The sequence below is a fragment of the Nannospalax galili genome, unplaced genomic scaffold (genome assembly GCF_000622305.1).
Source record: "Nannospalax galili isolate Female #2095 unplaced genomic scaffold, S.galili_v1.0 scaffold251, whole genome shotgun sequence".
NCBI lineage: Eukaryota > Metazoa > Chordata > Mammalia > Rodentia > Spalacidae > Nannospalax > Nannospalax galili.
The window spans coordinates 1,170,730-1,189,950 of record NW_008329576.1 but is presented as its reverse complement, the minus strand read 5'-3'; the positions used below and the strand labels follow the sequence as shown (position 1 = coordinate 1,189,950).

At 50.9% G+C, this 19,221-nt stretch overlaps 3 protein-coding genes across 3 annotated transcripts in view; all 3 read right to left on the bottom strand.

Moving 5' to 3' along the window:
• The window catches only part of Hoxc4 (homeobox C4), a 38,122-nt gene extending 28,085 nt beyond the window's left edge, over positions 1-10,037 (bottom strand). Inside the window, exon 1 of the mRNA XM_017799627.2 lies at positions 9,906-10,037. The gene's annotated coding sequence lies outside the window, so the exon portion shown is untranslated. The remainder of the gene's footprint in view (positions 1-9,905) is intronic.
• Hoxc6 (homeobox C6) overlaps positions 1-10,431 on the bottom strand; it is a 13,820-nt gene extending 3,389 nt beyond the window's left edge. The window contains exon 1 of the mRNA XM_008838996.2: positions 9,906-10,431. The gene's annotated coding sequence lies outside the window, so the exon portion shown is untranslated. The remainder of the gene's footprint in view (positions 1-9,905) is intronic.
• A 4,184-nt stretch (positions 10,432-14,615) lies between these two features.
• On the bottom strand, positions 14,616-18,233 carry Hoxc8 (homeobox C8). Its single transcript, XM_008838968.2, has 2 exons — positions 17,427-18,233; positions 14,616-16,092 (listed from the first exon to the last, which is right to left on the bottom strand). The coding sequence occupies exons 1-2, from the start codon at positions 17,860-17,862 to the stop codon at positions 15,800-15,802; spliced, it is 729 nt and encodes a 242-aa protein (XP_008837190.1). The 5' UTR covers positions 17,863-18,233; the 3' UTR covers positions 14,616-15,799.
• Between the last annotated feature and the right edge of the window lie 988 nt (positions 18,234-19,221).

The window sequence follows — 19,221 nt, the reverse complement described above, 5'->3', positions numbered from 1 at the left end:
GTTTAAAAAAAAAATGTGTAAAAAAACAAAGAGAGGAGAGAGAGAGAGAGAGAGAGAGAGAGAGAGAGAGAGAGAGAGAGAGAGACTGTCTAAAGACATCAACTCCTGTTTATGTTGGTGAGAATTTATGATTTGGAGCCAGCCAGGATGGTGGGGTAATTCACATAGGATCAGTCTGAAACAGAAGACTGGTGGTGCTCTGATGGACAGTTACCTTCCAGCAGGTTCAAGCCCCTGCCCAGGTCAGAAGCTCCCTTACCCCCTCTGGGGTCACTGCTCTGCCAGGGGAGGTGCCTCCTGGATCTGAGTTCTGAGGCTAGAAGACTCTGGCAAAGGAGTCTGGGGAGTTCTTCTGCCTGCCCGTGCCAGTCACCTTTGGACTCAGCACCCCCTATCTCCATTTTATCCCCCACCTTGGGCCTGAGAAAAAGGGAGAAGATTGGGAAAGGGCAGCTTGGTGGAGGCTTCAGAGAGCTGTAGTGAGTGAACCGAAACACCAAAGATGTGCAGCTGGGGTTCCCTCTGATTAATCCAAACCTAATTTGATATTGGGATACAGGCTGAAAATGCCTGTACTGACAAAGACGGGATATGAGGTTCATATGCAGGAAGCAGAAAAGCTCATATTCTTGCCTAATTTTTTTTTTGAGACTGGCTATAACAAGAACCCGGATGTCGCCAGATTTTATGATCTTTTCCTTCTGTGTAACAAAGCAGAGTAATCAATGGGCAGCAATAAAGCCATAAACGGGACTATGCTGGGAAAAAAACTCGTTTATTCATCTTCTGTAGCGTTAAGGTTTCCCTGGAGTGTCGCTAGAGGGAAAAAATAAAGTTTCAAACCCAAAAGCAGACAGTGTGTACTGGTACAGACAAAATGTTAGTTAATACATGAACCTCATTAGGGCATTTTAGAGTCTTCCTGACAGACAGACTTTAAACCCCCCCCTTCAAAAAAAGAGGAGACGAATTCAGAGGAGAAGATCCCTATAATTATAAAGATTCCTCCCTTTGAGCTGCCCTTTCTTCTTCCCGAGGAGACGAAGAGCAAAGGGTAGAGGAGGATGCTTCCAATAAGAAAGAGTTTTACATGTTATCTCATTTTGGGATAACATAGCAGGTACATAAACACAGACACCAGTGTGCTTCTTTTTGCTTTCCAATCCAGCTGTCCTCAAATTCATGGCATGCCTGGGCAGAGGTTTCCAACAGCTGGCTGGGGCTCCAGTCCCCCTGGAGGGCAAGAGGTAGGGGGAGAGATAACAAGGGAACAGTACCCTGGGGCCAAGCTAGGGAACAAGTCAGTGAACCCCTGGACACCAGTAGCCTCTCTCAAAGTTCCCAGTCTCCTGCCTGCCCTGAGGGGAACAACATAAAGTAGAAGAGGCAGGAAGAAAGCGTAAATCCCCCCCCACACCTATTTCAGTGAGATTGCTAGAGGGATAAATCATGTCAGTGATATTTCCTTCAAGATATTAAATTGTTGCAATGTACAACAAATTGAATGATGGAAGATAGGATGTCTTAATGAGGTTTTTACTTTTCATGAGTGTGGATTTTAAAATCTCTCTTATGGGTAGGTGGGAAGGGAAGGACCTTGAAAGGGCTTAGGGCAGCATGTACTACAGCCCCCCAGCAAGGATGCCTGAGCTCCCTCCAGCCCCTCCTCAAGCAGACCCAGAGATGAAAAGGGATCCAAAGTTGGGGAGATCCTCTTTAGGGGTCCAAAGGTGGTAGGGTCTAGGCTGGGGGGTGGGCGACCTGAGGAGCAGAATGTAAGTCTCAGGCCCCTGAAAGTTAAGTGTTTTATTACATCCCTAAACAGAGGGCAGGGACTGAAAGGTCTCAGGATTTATAATGAACAGAAACCAGCTGCTGGGGGGGGGAGGCAGAAATGTTGGAAGAGGGAGACCAGGGGAAGTAAAAACACAAATATCCTCCCACTGCTTAAAAACTTCGGGGAAAATTAATTTTCAACACTCTCCTTAGAAACAGAAAGAGATGAGGGGGAAAGAATCACCTTTCTTTTAGTTAGATCTTTAATTATGCAGGTGGAAATTTGCTAGAAATATTCGCTCCAAGGGGGGAGAACAGGTCAGATGAGCCTGATCTTCCTTCCATTTGATTATATTGGGGGGGAGGGAGAAAATGGCTGTCCATGGAAAGGAGGTGCTAGGACTTGTATTTTTCTAAACATATTTATATTTTCCTGTTAAATTTGTCTGAAAACAATTATGGAAACTCATCAGCAGAAGCAAGAACAGATGTTTTATTAAAACTGCAGTGGAGCTCTGTAAATATGCACAAGTCTTGGGAAGGAGGGAGTCACCCATTCTTTGTTTCTATCAAAACAAGCCCAGAGAAATCAGTGAAGCCCCCCATCAGGCTGGCAGGTCTTCCCAATGTTCCGGGCCCTCGGCCTTCTAAATTAGGCATTTAGAGGGGGCTTGGTATCAAGAGCAATTTTCGCTTTGGGAGTTGCAATTACTAGATTCAAAAGTAGAACATTAAAAAATGCAGAAAAGGGATAAAGGGGAAGTTGCCACGGGCAGTTCAGTGCCCCCAACCCCAATCCAAAACACATGCTTTCCATGAGCACTAATTACAGGAGAGGCATTTACTGCCTGCTTTGTGGGCCTGAGTAGGGTAGTCCCTGGCCTGAAGTCTCCAAGGCTAAGGGGTTGTACTAGAGCTGGGCACTTGGGGGTTTCCCAGGGTGAGCTGAGCGCTTCCATTTCAGCCTTGCCTGCTCTAAGCCATGGGAAGGCTGGGGGGGGTGTCTTTGCGACTCTGAGCTCAAAGGGGAAGTGGGGGGGGGACTGGACTCCTGCTTCTAGGGTGGTCATGGGCAGGCCTCATCTTGCCTGCCTTTGCTTTCTTCTCTACTCAGAATTACTCAAATATAGTAATTTTGTAGAGACATTTGAAGTGAGCCTGGTAAGAGCTGGAATTTTTATTTGGGGACAGTATTTTCCGAAGCCCCTCCTGACTTTGTGTTCTGCAAGTCTCCTTTCTCGCCAGATCCCCCAACTCCAGGAAGACGTTTGTGACTCACTCCAGCACAGATACGCACACTCCATTCCTGGCCGCCGACTTCAACTGCAGCCCCGCGCCTGGGAAGCTGACCGCGGACCCCAACGCTAGAGCCACCAGACCCCAAGCTCCCTCTGCCTGCCTGAGCTCTGGCTGCCTGCAAGGCACCGCAGCTGCGGGACTCTGCCCCTCCACCACGCCGAGTTCGTGATTTCCAGAGACGGAGAGCGGCTGCCCGGCCGGTCCCTTTTGTGCCACTGGGTGAGGGCTGAAATCCCTCTTACAGAGAAAGAGCCTGCTCAATAATTGCTCAGTTCACCTCACAATCGCACTATTTGGTTAAGGCTTTGCTGTTGTAGAGTTCAGCTATCTCCACTGACTTATGGTTAGATTTTTCAATTTAAAAACTAAAAAAACAAAACAAAACAAAACAAAAAACCCTACTCCAAATGCCTGTTTTGTGTGCAAGCTCCTTTGATCTCCGTGGAACTCGGAGTAAAAGAATTGCAAAGAGAGCCTTGAGGGCTGCTGCCAGGGAACCTGAACGCTAGGACCGGTCTGCTTGTGAATGCCAAAGTATGACTCACCAAGGGGTTCCGGGTTGATCCTAGATATTGTAAGGGGAGGTTTTCCTAGCACATAGGCCCTTCATACACACAGTACCTTCCAAAAAGAAGCACTCCTTTCGAAATTCAAGCTTAGAGATACTTGGAGACAAGTGAAAATTGACACACCCAACCCAGAAATAGATTCAATTTGTGGGTGCTGATATTTGGCGACTGGGCTTAGGTATCCAGCTGAAGGGAGTTGGGGAGTCTACAGGGAGAAGGGAAGGAGAAAAGGGCCAGATGGGGGCATGCACAACTGCTAAGAACTGGCCCAAACCCCTCTCAGGCCTATGCCTGAGACTCCTTTTGAGCCAGGAAGAGGTTGTGAGGGTGCAGATGCTGGTGTTGCTTTATTGCAATTCAGCAAAAGAAAAAGGTCTATAGATGAGCTCTGCTAACTCCTGCCATGTTTTCTCTCCTCCCTCCAACTTTCCCAATTTCTGCCTGACCTTTCCTGACAGTTCAGTTACTGCTGCTACCATCAGCAGACACAAATCCACACATTGGCATGTGTCTGGTCTCTCCAACTCACTTCTCTGACTTAAGGTTCAAAAGTAGAATAGGCCCCATCACACTCAACCCTGAGCCCCCTTCAGGCTCCATCTGGAAAAAATCATTTCTGGCTTTTGGGGCCAGGTCCTCAAGCCTCCCATTTTATCCTAAAGCAGCTGAATATTGGCTGAGGAGGGGGCTTGTGGAGAGCCAGGGACACACCACCTTATTCCCATTGAAACTGGGGAGTAGAGTTGCCAAGGAGCATTTCAGGAGAGCAAAGCAAATGACCCTACTTGGTCCGGAAATAAAAATCAAGACCTAGAATATTTAGAGTACTTTAGGATCCAGAATAAAGTCTCAAGTGAAGGTTGAGGGCCAATAGGGGTGTGCTGCTCTGGGCTAGTGCAAAGGACTCCCAGCTTCTTGGTTTCTCTTATATTTCTAAACATAGACCATTATTTGGACCCATTTTGGAGGTTTATGAGAATTGTAAAATTGAAGAACTAGGAATTTATGACGTCACAGCGAGGTTGTCATAGGGAAATTGTGACAGTCATAAAAGTTATGTATGGCAGAAATTTTGTATGTGGATAAGCCTGTCTTACTATCCTCCCCCTTCCCTCCTCTTCTTCCCCTGATCTAAGTTCTGTTTGAAAATAAAATGTTATCATGTTCTGGAACAATAAGCCAATGATGAAACATCATCATCTCTATAAATAGGTTTATCCTTTTATTGTTTGCAGATATGAAAGAACCATTTAATTCACACTGGTGAAAGAGGGAGAGAGATTGGGAGCGGAACTAATTTCAGAAACAAGAGCGTTGCTTCAAGGATACTCGTTTAGATTTGATAGCCAGGAGCAAAATTAAAGGTGAACATCGGCCTCTCTGACTCTGCACCTGGCAGGATCAGAGATTTATAGGCTCCTTAGAGAAGGGGCAATTTAATTTTGTAGGATTTGCTTAAATTCACTGCTATTTTGGGGGACTGAGGAGAGCGAAGGGGGGAGACTGACATGCTTTATCTGGTTTTATGAATCTACCAACATTACCCAGACTTAAAACCCAACAACCTGTGTCTGAGAGAGCCCCCACAGAGAGAAATGGCACAGCCAGGGGGAGGGGAGTGCAAGGGAAGGGGGTGAAGTGTTCTTGGCAACTGTGGCCCCCTTACTCAACTGGTTACCAAGGGGAAGGAAGAAAAGCTGTAGGCAAGAGCAGGGCAGCTTGGAAGTCTCTTCACCACCAGGACACCAGGAGGTTTATGGTGTCCCCATAATTCCTCAGACCCATAAACATCTGCCCTATTTTAGGACAATTTCTGCTTCCTCCCTTCCAAAAGGGGAGGATGAAGTGCACATAAGGGTGGGAGGGGTGCTGGAAAGGGGAGGGACTTCAAAAGAGAGCGCTGCACTTTGTTCTCCCCGGTGAATTTGCTGGTTTGGCGGGTTTCAGACGCAGGGTGGCAGCAGACAAAACAAGTAAACAAGTCACAGACACAATAAACAGGGGCGGCTGCTAGCTAGCGCCGTGGCAGAGGCCGTGGGCTGGGTGAGGGGCATGACCCTGGGGTAATGTCACCCCAACGTCTAGGTGGCCAGAGCCAGAAATTCTGAGGTCGCCCTGTTACATGGAAGGAACTTGGAAGAAAGCTGCGGACCTCCTGGTTCAGCAAGTCTGGGCACGAGATTCTTGGGAGGAACCTGAGTGCTTTAGTAGCGGCACAAAACCCATCCAGCCCCGTTCCCATTCTCACTTTCATTAATGGGGCTTTCCATTGACAGTTATATTTCCCCTCCGCCTGTCTTTTCGTGGCCCCGGAAGTGAGAAAGGCCAATCAGTTCTCAGCATTGGCCCACACTCGGGGCTCCAGGCCCAGAGGCCACACGGCCCTGCTTGCTCATCAGAGGGGCCTCCAGAAGCCTTCTTTGCTAGCCTCCCCGTAGCACCCTCGCTCTGGCTCAGGTTGCTGACAGAATTAAAATGCAGCCACACCAGTCTCCAGATCTGGGTATTTGGGGGATGTTCCAGAACTCCTAATATGCCCTTACACACAGGCAAATCTAGGGTGTGGTGAGCAGCCAGGGCAGGCAAAGGAGGGTTATTCACAATAGCATATTGCTACTTCTGGTTTGCCTTCTCCACAAGCCTCTCCAAGCACACTGGCCAGTAGCCAGCCAGACCCCTGCCCAGAAGTCATCTTATTAACCATCTTGATTCTTCTGCCGCCCCACTGCCCCACCCCGAGGCTTCCAATCCCAGGGCCCAGCCCTGACTGCTCAGAATGGCTCACAGGCCCACAACAACTGTGGAGGAGCCCAGAGACTTCACTCTCAAGATGACAAGAGTTCCCCTTGGAAGACAGTTGGCAGCATGTGTAGGGAGGTGAGGAAGAAGAGAAATCTATAGTATTTCTCAGGCCAGAAGCATGGACAGCAAAAGCATAAGGTCTGAAAAAGTCCATATGGATCCTTGGTTATTGGAACCGGCATACTCTAGTTCCAGCGCACACATTTCCAGCAGAACAGCACAGAGGGCCTCCTCCCTACAACACTGCTGCTCCTGTAGCCCACTCTCATCTACTGAGGGCTAACAAAATTTCGCATGCACATAAAACGGTGTTGATCAAATATAGCCATGGCAATATACAATTAACCATGAGGAAATGAGTCTCTATATACTCCTCCATGAGTCTGAATCTGTGTATTTGAGCCTGTATATAATAAATGAATAAATCCACCAAGCCTGATTTCAGAATACAACAGCCAGCTCAACAAGGTTGCCTGCTCCAACCAAGGGCGCATTCTTTGTGGGAATCACAACTGTTAGACCAAGAAGAGAAAGGGTTTGTTCTTCCTATTTCTGCTAGGAATCTGGATGAAATACAAAGGGTGGCAGGACGAAGAAAGCTTCTTAAGGGGGGAGGTGCCCAAAGAGTGAGCTCAGGGGGAATGCTGGGGCCCTGGGATCTGGGGAAGATGCCAAGCTGTGATCCACAGATCCAGTGTCTGCTCTTCCTCAGCCCTGGGTGTGCAGAGTCCTTGAGCAAAATTCTATTCTTGGTCACCCTGGCTATTATTAGATAATCACAGAGGAGCTCTCCTGCAGTGAGGACCACATCAACAGAGAATTTGGACTGCCAGTAGGTTGAGGGTTGCCTCTGGGGCCCCTCTTATGCTTCTGTTGGAGTTCCAGAAAGAGAGGGAAGGAGGAGAAAGGGGAAAGTAACTGGCAAGCAAAGCACTGCCTTGGGGTCTGGTTTATACCCTGGTCAGATCAGAAAATTGGAAAACCAGGGTCGTCACTGCCTCTCTACTTGCTCTGCATTCCCGGCTCTCAAGAAGGGTCTTGGGGCAAAGGGCATAGGATAAAGTGGAGGCCTGCAGGGCCACAGCCAAGAAGGAACAGGAAATAAAAATATAAGGACACCTCAGGCTGGTGCTGTTAACGGGTAATCTCTCACCCTAGCACCTCAACTTCGCTGTTAGCACGTCCAGCTAGACTCCTGTAGGCCTAGGGAAATACCCCAACCTTGTCCAGGCCCGCCCCTCCGTTGGGAGGGGGGCCCTCCAAATCCCAGGTAAATCTACACTGAATAGCCTTCTCCGGAAACGGTTTTCTTTTGGGAACAAAGGAGACTGGTGTCCCCCGAATGCCCCCCCCCATGTCAATGCTGGTATCCGCAGGGGCAGAGACCAACAAAATACAGGCGAAAGAGAAACAGAGGCCTCACCAATCGGCGGTTCCCATATTACGCCAGGAGAAAGGATCCCACGTTCAGGCCTCCAGGGTCCCTCCACTGTCCCAACGTACGCCCTGGCCCTTTTCAGGTCCCACAGGCTCCTCCCGGCGGGCAACAGCCTGGTTCCCCAAGGCGTAAGCCCCAGGGCTCGACCCAGGCGGCAGGAGCGTGCGCGGCAGCCGGAGCAAGCGGCGGGCTGAGCCCATTTGGGGAGAGCCAAGCGTTTTTCTAGATCGTAAACAAGGAACGTGAAATTAGCCCCTCGGCAGACGCCTCTGCCGACACACCAGTCGTATTGGGGGGTGGGGTGGGAAAGGGGAGAGAAAATGCCATTTCTTCCCCCGGGAGAATACCTCAGAGGCCTTTATGTCGACTGCAAAAGGGGAATTTTGGGGGGGCTGGAGAAGAAGGGAAGGGGATTGTGGGGGGAGGGGAGAGAAGATTCACCGTCAGCTCGGACTCTAGTGGTTTGCTCTGAATGCAGTAGAACGGTATTTTTTTTAACAATTTGATTTTTTTTTTAAAAAGGGTTTCTCCCCCCTCTTATCCCCCACCCCAAGCCGACGGGTCAGGATTTAAACAGGAAATCGAGGACTGCTCCCCTCCCCCTTGGGCTGGGCGTAGAATCCCAGTCGGGCCTCTGGGAGACCGGGAGGGGGTGTTGGTTTGGACTGAAGGTGAGTTGGGCTCCCAGGGTCTGGGACCGCGCCAGGAATATGCCCCCTCCCAGCTCTAAGGTGTGCCTGCTTGGATATGTAAGCATTTTGTGTGCGCGCCGCTCCGTATAAACAGAAGCTCACACATACAGGGTCGCCTCGGACCCAGGCCAGGGAGGAGGGCGGGGGTCATACATCAGACTGCCGCACAGTCAGGGCCATGTACATTTGGAAGAAATTAAGCCGCTGTGTTATGAAGCCATATGTGTCAGGTTGAGAGTATACAACACGCCGTTAGCACCCACTATTAGGAAGATCCAGTATTCTCTCGCCCCTTATTCTGAAGCCCCTATCGCATAGCCCCCTCCCCTCGGCCCCCTGAAGTGCCGGCTACCTCGGCAGTACCCCGGAGGCCCTGCCGGCGAGGCCTGTCGGTCCCCGCCCAGCCTGGGGCCTCTCGCAGTTCCACCTCCGCCAGGAGCCGGCTGGTCCTAGACTAGGGCAGCCATGCAAGGAGCGTGAAGCAGTTCAGTGGGCATCCCGGGTGGAGTGGCCACGACTGGGGGTGGGGGCACCGGACCCGCCGAGCGGAAGCAGATAGGCCTCTTTTCTCCCAGTACAAGACGGCTTTTGAGTACTGTATCTCCCCCACCCCCACCCTTTCCACCCGCAGTGCCGGCACCTCCCACTTTTCCCTCCGCCGGGGTGGAGGGCGGGAAAAGGGGGTGGGCAGACTCTCTCCCCTTGGCTGACGCGCACCAGCCACTAGCCTCCCCCCTAATTGCCAATTAACCGGCTCCGCCGCCCGCCTAGCTGCTCTAGCTTCCTGCGCCGCTGCCCGGCCCTGGGCTCACACTGCGCATGTGTGAGCTCTTGCGGGCTCGCTCTCCGGGAGGGAGGGGGCTGCCGGACAGGGAGGGGGCCCTGGAAAGTTTGTTTGGGGGGCAACGGGCCCAGCCTACAGGTTCTCTCTCTTGTATTGAAGTTTGAGCTTCCGAGGCCCTTCCGTCCCAGTCCCACTAACCAAGGGTAGGGCAGATCTCTAACAAACAGGTACAGCCGCTGTGGGCATCAGGCGGTGGGCCGCGCGCCCGAGAGCAGGGGCTTGCGCCCTTCATGCCAAGATTCTCGGACCCCTTGACCCCCAACTTCGGCACACAGTGACATCAGGACAACACATTCTCCCCACTACGTTACCGATATATTTCACTTTTAACCCCGTCCCCCCATTTGACCCCCCCATAATTACCCACGCGCCCACCAGCCCCTCTCCTTCTCTAACCAAGACAAGCCGTGGCTGTCCTTGTCTCGAAACCGCCACCCAGCTACGGACCATTAGTTACATATTTGAACCAATAAGGAAACACTTACCGGGCGCTGCTGTCACTCTCCCTCTCCCTCTCTCTCTGCCTCTCTCCCACTCTGTCTTTCTCGTCTTCCCTCATTCTGTGCCGCTGCTGAGCCTGTCTCAGCTCCACACACATATACTTCATATAAATTTAAAAATTAAAAAGAAAAGTCCTAATAATTTTTTAAAAGCCAGATAAAATGGAGAGTTGCAGGAAAGGGCAGGAAGGAGAGTCTGGGAGAGGGGAGTGGTGGAGGCTTCTGCAGCTCCGGTCTCAGCTCCCACTCCGGCGTTCCTCCTGCCCCTTGGGGGCCAGAGGGTCGGGTGTAGGGAGAGAGAGAGGGGTGCCCTCAACTCTTGCCTCTCCTCTCCCACCCCTCCCTTCCCAGGTGCCCCCAGCTTCCGGCAACTCCACCGGGGAGGAAAAAAATTAAAGGGAGGGGATTATTAATCAGATTAATTTTTAAAAATTACTGGTAATGAAGGGAGCACCCAGCGCAGGTTTCCCTGGCATTGGTTAGGCCCTTACAGGGATACAGGGAGGACTGTTCTGCGGAGCGCTCGGAACGGACAAACCACAATAAAAAGTTCACGTTCATGGATGGAATCCACATGACTTCTTGTGGCCAATCCAACTTGTGAGTCGATCGTAAACTTTTATTACTCAGCTGTAAATTTTCTGCAAACAACCGGGAATGCGATGCATTTGTGTAGCGTGTGCAAATGGGCGCCACGGTCGCCATGTTTACCCAATTCTCTCAGAAAGGGAGCATCCCCGACCCCCACCCCACCCCCACCCACCGCCCACTCCCTAAGGGCCGGCTGTTCCAGACTAGCACAGCCATAGCCAACAGGGGATGCAGGGAGGGGAGAAGGAAGGGTTCAGGACCTGGAGGTCGACTGCCTCCTCTTGTGCCGAATTTTTAATATTTTTCTTAATAAGTAGAGGTAATAAGGTTGTATCTGAGTGAGATCTAAGCTTTGCAAAGATCTGCAGCCATGGGGCAGTGAAGGCTGATGAGATGAAGGGTTGGAAAATGAATACCCCCCCCTTTCCTACTTTTTCTTTTACTGGAATGAGAACACATCTTCCCTACCAGTACGCAGGGGGCAAGCCCCCACTCCCCACTAGACAGAAACTGGAGTCTCATGTGGTTGGCAGCCCTCCCAGCCAAGCCTGCCCCAGACGGAGTCTAAAGCAGGAGTTCTGGACCTGCCCTGAGCAGTCCTGTGGAGGCAGAAGAGGGTGCTAGGACCCTCTAAATGACCCTCATCCCTAAGTGGTCCTTATTTCAGACAGAATGCCATTCCCCACCCCAAGACCATCCTTCCTTAGCTTCCTGTCTTCTTGTTTTCTAGCTTTTAAAAGGAACTTGCAGTCCTCCAGCAACTGAAAATAATTTTAAGCCCATGGTCTTGGTCCCTACTTCTTTTTTCTTTGGGGTACAATAGACTTTGAAACCTTTTCTGGTTGCCAAACACCTGCCCTTTTCAGAAAAATTGTCTCCTTTAGTGTCTGGGCAGCTGGAACCTGGCTAAGGGCTTCCGATGCTCCTCAAAAAAGCCATTTACTGCTCTGAACTCTGCCTTCCGCACTAAAATTCTAAGCACCTCATTTCTCCAGACCCCCAATTTTGGTAGTAAGTCCAGTGTGGGGAGGCCAGAATAAATTCTCCCACAGAGACTATTTGTTGGGTCCCAGTCTAGCCACCACCCCCACCCCCACTGACTGGAAATCTGAAGGCGGGCTCCTCTCTCCTCCGTTGGCCTTGAGCTGGCCAGGGAACCTTAGTAGCTGGGTGCTACCCCAGCCAACAGGGGACCCTTCATCCCCTCCCCAAACTTCCTCCACGGTAAGCAAAGCAGTTCTCTTAGCCGGATGCAGAGACCTCGTTTCTTTTACAAACCCACCCATAAATTTTATAACAGGTAGTTAAAAATTACGACGAGGAAGCCGCTGGCCCAGCTTCTCACAATGGGCAGCAGGAGAATGGGACCCCGCTGTGGGCAGCTCACCGGAAATTTCACCTCTAGACTGTGGCACACAACCTGTCCTGAGTCTTCTATAATTGGAGCCAGGGGGTACTTTTCAGCCGGTCACTAGGCCATCTCATACCGGGAAGATAAGACTGGGGAGGCCAGCCTACCCTCTCATTACAGGGTTCCCCGGGGCGTCCCTCAGGGAAACACTATTTCCCTTGATGCCCCATATTTTTCCAAGCCCCAGCATCTCCCTTGGGGGTGCAGTGAGAGTGCGGAGGGAGAGAAAATGCGGAGGGTTTTTGTTTTTGTTTTTTTTTTAATTCAGAGAAACGAATTTGCCCCCCAACTTAATAGCTGCATTATCCTGTCTCTGCTGTTGAGATTAGAATAATAAATCCAAGGCGAAATGAGCGAGATGCTTCAACTCAGCATTTTGAAAGATACTATTTTTCACAAATCACAAATAGCTTTCGGAAGCTACTTTGATTGGCTAATAAAAAAGTAAAGAATGGAAGAAAGTCGTATCTGCAGCAGCCGAATGGTACCCATTCCGGTAATGGGACAGCGGCAGCATTTGGGAGGACGCATTTCTATAGAGAGCGCATATAGAAAGCGCATCCCGCTCTCGCAATTACGTTCCCCCATAAAATGGGGTTTTAGGCTCCTTTTCTCTCCAAAGGAGAAAACAGAAGCGGTGGGCAAGGAGAATAAGGGGGAGGGTGCCGCATTAGGGGGTGCAGGGGTTCCTTTGGTCTGACCCTCCCCTTGCTCAACATTTCCAGCGAAGCCGGGCGCCAGACGCACCCCGCCCTCAGACGCGACGCTTGGGGCCACGGGCATTGCTGAGCTGGGCCAGGGATGAACCCAGCATTTGGTGTGTGTGTGGGGGAGCTGCAAGGCTCTTCAGAGCCATTTAACGCAAGCTTCATCTTGCTCGGCTACTGGGCAGGATATATAGTTTTATTAATAGCAATAATAATTTCAGGATTAAAAATGAAACGGCTCTCCCTCGGCGGTTACCCTGAGTCTGGTGGGCAGGCCCGAGGTCGGAGTGAAATGCTCTGTTTTCTGGCCTCCCTGGCCAATGGCCGATTCCTCCCCAGTCAAACCGGATCACATAGCAGGCTACAGGGACCCCAGATTCACAGAGTTCCCCCCAAGGTCCTGCTTAAAGTTGTCTCCAGCCTGCGCTTCCACCCAGCAGCCTTTATTGGACAGCCGAAGTTACTAGGAACATCACCTGACCAAAATCCTGTACTACTTTGCTTAGGCGGCATCGGGACCCTAATGAAATTATTGTCCAGGGCCTAGGTTAAAAAAAATCATTGACCTAGAAGAAGAGGGGAAGAAGGGGTTGAGAGAGAGAGAGGGAGAGAGAGGGGGGAGGGAGGGAGGGAGAGAGAGGGAGAGAAAGAGAGAGAGAGGGGGAGAGAGAGAGGGAGAGAGAGAGAAAGAGAGAGAGAGGGAGAGAGAGAGAGAGGGAGATCTGGTCTCAAAAATATCTGTCTTTGGGGGTCTGGTTTTGAAGACCAGAAGTTCTCCTCCCCTCTCCCTCTCTTCTAGATGAGTCAGAAGTCTTGTATCTCTGGAATTTGAGATTATTTGACCAGAATCTTATTGGTATAAACAGATTTGTCTGCTTAGGACCCTCCAGAACAATCCCTTTTCTTTTCTCACTGGATCCCTGAGCCTTCAACTCTTTAGGAAATGATTCCAATGGGGACTCCTTCTCTTACTATGTTGTGGCTGGGGTTGGGGGCTGAACACTCAGCAGGCCTGTCATGGTCCTCCCAGACCAGTGGTCCTCACTATGGCGGCCAGGCAAGCTGCTCAATTGCCAAGGTGAAGCCAGCCAGGAGCTGGCTTGAAACAGCTAGAACAGAGGCTGAATGGACACAAGGGGGCTGAGAGGAGGAGTGATAGCCCTGGACTGGTGGAATTTGAATTCCAGGATGCAGACCAAGGCTCTTTGGTCTATCAGCTCACCCATTCCCCCTTCCCCCCTGCCAAGGTGAAAGCTTCCTCATCACCACACTTTGGCATTTTCCAGCTACCTTGAGCTTCACACTCCCCCCATCCCTATCCTCTTTACTATTTTAGTACTAGGTACTTGGTGCCAAGGGCTAGTCACAAGCAAGGGACATGTGAAGCTTAGAAAGAAACCCACTGCCTCCCCCTCAGCCCAAGCCCCTGGAAGAAAAGACATAGTCACAGGAGGGGCTTGAAGACAGATTCTTTGTGTGGGCCCAGCCCAGAGATGAAGAGAACTAATGAATGTGATCTTCCTTCTTACTGTGGTCCCAGCACCTACAAACCCTCTTGTTTTAGACTGGTACTAATATTCCCCTTCTTCCAACCAATGAACTTTTCCTCTTCCTCTTCCTCTCAACCCCCACCAGTCACCTGCCCTTCCAGCTCTGCCTGGCCTTTCCATTCCATTCCCAGGATACTCTCCTTGTGAGTTCCAAGTTCCGCCACCCAAAGCCAGATCAGTGGAGACCTTTGCAGTGTTGGGAAAGAGAATAAAAAAGAAGGGGAGGAGAAAGTAGGGGAGAGCTGTGGAGAAAAAGCAAGTCATTCCAGCTTCAAATTTTTCACCTTTTTTTTTTTTTATTATGACTCACGTATACAATACAAAGTACTTGGACCAGGAACAGGGTTGTCGGGACACAAAATCTACATTCATAGCTGGACATAAAGACAAATGACCAAAAATTATTATTATAGATATATTTTAACGTTTTTTTTCCTTTCGAGCACATTGCATAAACAGAGAATTCAAGACATAGTTAACTATACATTCAGTGCAGTTCAGTTCTATTCTACTAGGGTTAGAAGCACAATAAAAGCGCACAAGACCGGCGGGCTAGGCAGTCTCAGTTGTTGGGTTTTTTCTTAGTGAAATAAGCAGCAACAAACACAATAAAACCGCATTACGAGTACTCTCAAAGCAGGATTTCTTTCTATAGGTAGTGATAAAATACGTGGAGGTTTCTTTCTTTTTTTTTTCATTTTTAGTTTTTTTTCTTTTTTTTTTCCTCCTGTTGTAGGAATTTTTTTTCTCTTTTCTTTTTCAAGATTATTGCAGGTTCCCTTTAGGTAGTATGTCAGAGATTTAATATCGGTATATTATTTTCATGATTATGGTGATTTCTGAGCACAAACACTAATGCAGCTCAGAGGAAGGCGGGCCCAAAAGAACAGAAATCAAACAGCAAAGGCAAGGAAGGTGTGGGCCCGAGTGAGTATGGGATGGCTAGGTAGGATTTTAGAGACCACTGCAGGCCCCTATTGACCCCTTAGGCAGGGGGTAGATAGACCCACATCTCCTTCAGATCCCCATCAGGTTCCTGAAGAAAGTCAAGGAGGTTTTCTAAAGAGGGAGCCCAGGGAGGGGGAGGGGACCTTCCTTGCTATCTTTTATTTTTTTCTTTAAATTTTCCTCTTTTCCCTTCCTTTCTTCATTTTTCTTCTTTCCTTTCATTAAAAAAAAAAAGAGAGTAAATCCAGTACTCTAATTCTAGCATACAAGCAAAGTCAGGAGTCCTCTTCTGGATCTTGAGTGGGCTCCCCTTTAAATATCAGATGAACACGGAGGTGGGAGTATGGAGAGAAATGGGGGGGGTCAGACTTTAAAATCCAGGAAGGACTCAGGAGGTGGGAATAGGAATAAGTGGGTGTGTGTTGGGCAGGGAGTGGAACAGTGTTGGAACTTTTCGCTGTCTGTCTCCCCCCTCCAGCCCCCAAACAAATAAAGACAGAGGGAAGTGCAAAGGTAATAAAAGCAGAGCTGCAAGTATCTGACAGGTAGTTAGAGTTGTGTCATTCTATTCTCTATAAAAGCAAATGACAGTCGTAAACTTCTCAATTTATCTGCTACCATAAAACAAAACTTCAAGGGAGTTGCTAAAAGGGGGGCTTTTTCTCTTTTGGCTCAGTCCTTGTTTTCCTCCTTTTCCTCTTCTTCCTTCTCCTCTTCCTCATTCCCTTCCTCCTCCACCTTCTCCTCATCTCGTGCTCCAGGCAGTTTATCCTTGTTGTTTTCTTTTTTCCACTTCATCCTTCGGTTCTGGAACCAGATCTTCACTTGTCTCTCGGTCAGTCCCAGGGCGTGAGAGACTTCAATCCGGCGCTTTCTTGTCAAATAAGGATTAAAGAGAAACTCCTTTTCTAGTTCCAAGGTCTGATACCGGCTGTAAGTTTGCCGTCCACTGCGCCGCCCCGGAGCTGGACAGAACAGAACCCCAGTCTGGTTATGTCTGGGTTGGGGATCCATTTCCCCAGCTACTCTGCCTCCTTTAAATTTCCCCCTCTGGTCTCCCCAGTTCTCCCTCCAGAGGATAGGGCCGACAGCGGAAGGCAAGCAAGGGCAGGAAAAGTTTGGATGGCTGTTTTGGTTTGGCTTCACCTTGGGAGGTGGGCGAGGGTTGTGGGTAGGGATGGGGCTGTCTGGAAAGTAAGGGCTTGAGGGGGGCCAAGGGAGCCTGGCAGAATTCTCCAGGCCTACAGCCCCTGGAAACTGGCCCTTGCAGCTTTGTTTACAAGTACAGAATGGCATTTAGTGAGCAGGACTAGGGACACAATCTGTTTCCAAAAGAAAGGAAAAAGGTTGGGACTAAAGGAAAGGGGCTCTGCCCACTGCCCCCTCCTTGCCTCACTCTGCCTAATGCTTTTCCAATAAGAAAAATAATTGATCTCTTGAACTGTATCACAGCTCTGCCTGATTGCTAACTGGAGACCAGCAAATAAATCAAGGGCCATCCCTGCCGGAACTTGTCGCTTTACAGCGTCCCCCTGTACTTCGAAATTGGGCCCTGAGGGGCCACCCTTGGAGGAGCTCATGACCTGAGCCACTCTGCAAGAGACCCCCATAGTTCTTGATTGGAGGTTAGCCTGGCTAGGGTCCTCTCAACCTCAGCGACCCCTAATCTGTGTGCCGTTCTCTTTCTGATCATGCTTCCTCTTCTCAGGCTCCCTGTTTTCTGTCTAACTGGAGGAAGTACAGAAAAGTTGGGGTAGTGGCCTTCAGGCTGCTTCTGAGCAGAGGCAGTGGAGACCCTAGAGAGCCTGAGTATCTGTCCTTGTGGTCTCACCACTGTCTCTGGCTAAAGAAGAGGACAAGGGGGGGTCTCCTTTCTACCTAAGGCAGTCTGGCCACAGTCTTAGACTGCTGACTCTGTCTTTGGGAGAACTGGCTATCAGCTCCAAAGACTGATAACCTCAGGTTCCTCAGGGTACCCTTGCAAGCCACCTCCCCAACTTTGACTTTAGAAGTGGGGAGAGGGAGAGATAGAAATGGAGGAAACGATTTTAACTCTTTGCATCCACACATCACCTTTTCCCCCACCTTCACCCTACTCCCCACAATGTCTCAGGCGTCCCCCCCCGCCCCACCCCCAACCAAGCCTTCCCAACCTCCAGGAACCCACCCAGGCACGGGGGGTGGGGTGGGAGAGACCCCCAAAGCCAAGAGGGAAAGCGAGGGCAGACAAAAAGGAGGCAAGGGAGGGGGGAAGACCCCGGAGCGCGGGAGACCAAGGAAAAGAGAAAAGGCTTCTCACCGTGGGGTCTCATCCATGGAAACATGAGGCTGGGAGACGAGTTTTGATTTAAGTGGCCTTGTCCTTCGCTACTGTTAGTGTTGGCGGAGGATTTACAGTCGGGATATTGCACCACGCTCGCCTCTTGCTGAGCCCCATAAAGGGACTGTCTGGGGAGCGCCTCGTAGCCATAGAATTTGGAGGCGTCTCCGTGGCAGCTCAGCGAGCACGGGTTCTGCTGGTAGCCCGAGTTGGAGATACCGGAGGTGCCGTGGTGGAAGAAGTCTTGGACGTGGTGCGAGGCGTGCTGGAAGCCCGGCGCCGAGCCGCCGGGCCCGTACACGAGCGCATGGCTCCTGCCCACGCTCTGGGGGAACCGGCAGTCGTAATAGGCCGGTTCCAGAGACTCGCCGCCTTTGTATTTGGAGAACAGGGGGTTGACGAAGTAGGAGCTCATGCTGGGTTCATGAAACCCGCGGCCCCCTCCCCTTGGCTCCCGGCTCCCCCGCCCGGTACCCTCGAATCTCCCCTCCCCCCGGGACCGAACCCCAGGCCGGCTGGCTCCCGGCTGGGCTGCTGCGCTGGGGGCTGGGCAGGTGGGGGCCTCGGTGGCGGCTCCGGGCTCGGGCGCGGCGGCGGCTCTGCTCACTGTCGGTAGGTAGAGCTAGCGCTCTCACTTAGCTCTCCCTTTAACAGCCCAGGCGAATTCCTCAGACTCCCGGCGGTGGCTGCGCTTACACGCGATTCGCGTTCATCAATCCACGACATGAAGACAGGCGAGCGAGCGAGCGAGCGAGCAAGCGAGGGAGAGAGAGAGGAGAGAGAGAGAGTAGATAAACACCCAACAGAGAGAGAGAGAGAGAGAGAGAGAGAGAGAGGCAGAGAGAGAGAGAGAGGGAGAGAGGGAGAGAGAGAGTTGAGGGGTTCAGGGCTGGGGGGGACCTGGATGAAGGGAGGGAGGAGAGGGGAGGGATGGGGGTGTGGTGTATGTAGGGGTGGCTAGCCAGTCCCAGCTAATGGCCGAGGCCAGCTTTTCCTGGTACACAGTCCGATTTGAAGATTTGTAGGCACTCCCCCTTCACTTCCTTTCTTTCTGAGAGGCACCTGAGCCAGCAGGTCAACTCAGGTTACCTCAACAGGTAGAACACCCCAGGGGATGAATGTTAGTAAGCAGAGCCCTTAACCTTAAAAGTGAGCTCCCTAGGGGGTCCTGAAGACTGGGGACTTTGAGAAGCAACCACATCTTGTCCCCCAGATCCTTCGGGCTGCAGACCCGGCAGCCTCTGGCCCCTCCCCAGAGTCTGAAGCTGCCCTGTCCTCTTTACATGCTTGAGACTCTGTCCTTTGACTGCTATGGGTAGAGAACACAGACAGGGGGATAGGGGCACTCCACATACTCCAGTAGGACCACTGCCCCTTCAGACAACAGCCCCTATAAGGAGCAGGAAAATCAAGCAAGCTTGGCTGGGGATCTGAGAGCAAGCTGTTTATGGGGACTAAGAGAGGGATAGCTTGTGTGCTCCTGGCACAAGGCCTGCATAACCCACGACATTTTTTTCTTAGGAATTATTTGTACCTGGGCTGAAGGGGGCAGGAACAGGCCTCTTACTGGGCCCCATGTACCACCACCTCACAGGAAATGCCAGCTCAGTCTGGAGGGGCCCTCTGGCTTCCCTGTACCCACCTCTTCTCCAGGCAGGCCACCCAGGCCAGGATGTGGATGGGAACTGTCAACAGACACTCTTTAAATATTTACCTACACTTTCTCTGGGGGCTCCCCCATCCCCAAGACTGGACAAATTCAAGTTAATTCTAA

Excerpts from the sequence above, each read along its gene's own strand:
- Hoxc8 (XM_008838968.2), bottom strand. The coding sequence starts at position 17,862 with ATGAGCTCCTACTTCGTCAACCCCCTGTTCTCCAAATACAAAGGCGGC. Across the intron at positions 16,093-17,426 it reads TCCATGGATGAGACCCCACG|CTCCGGGGCGGCGCAGTGGA; the intron begins GTGAGAAGCCTT and ends TGTTCTGTCCAG.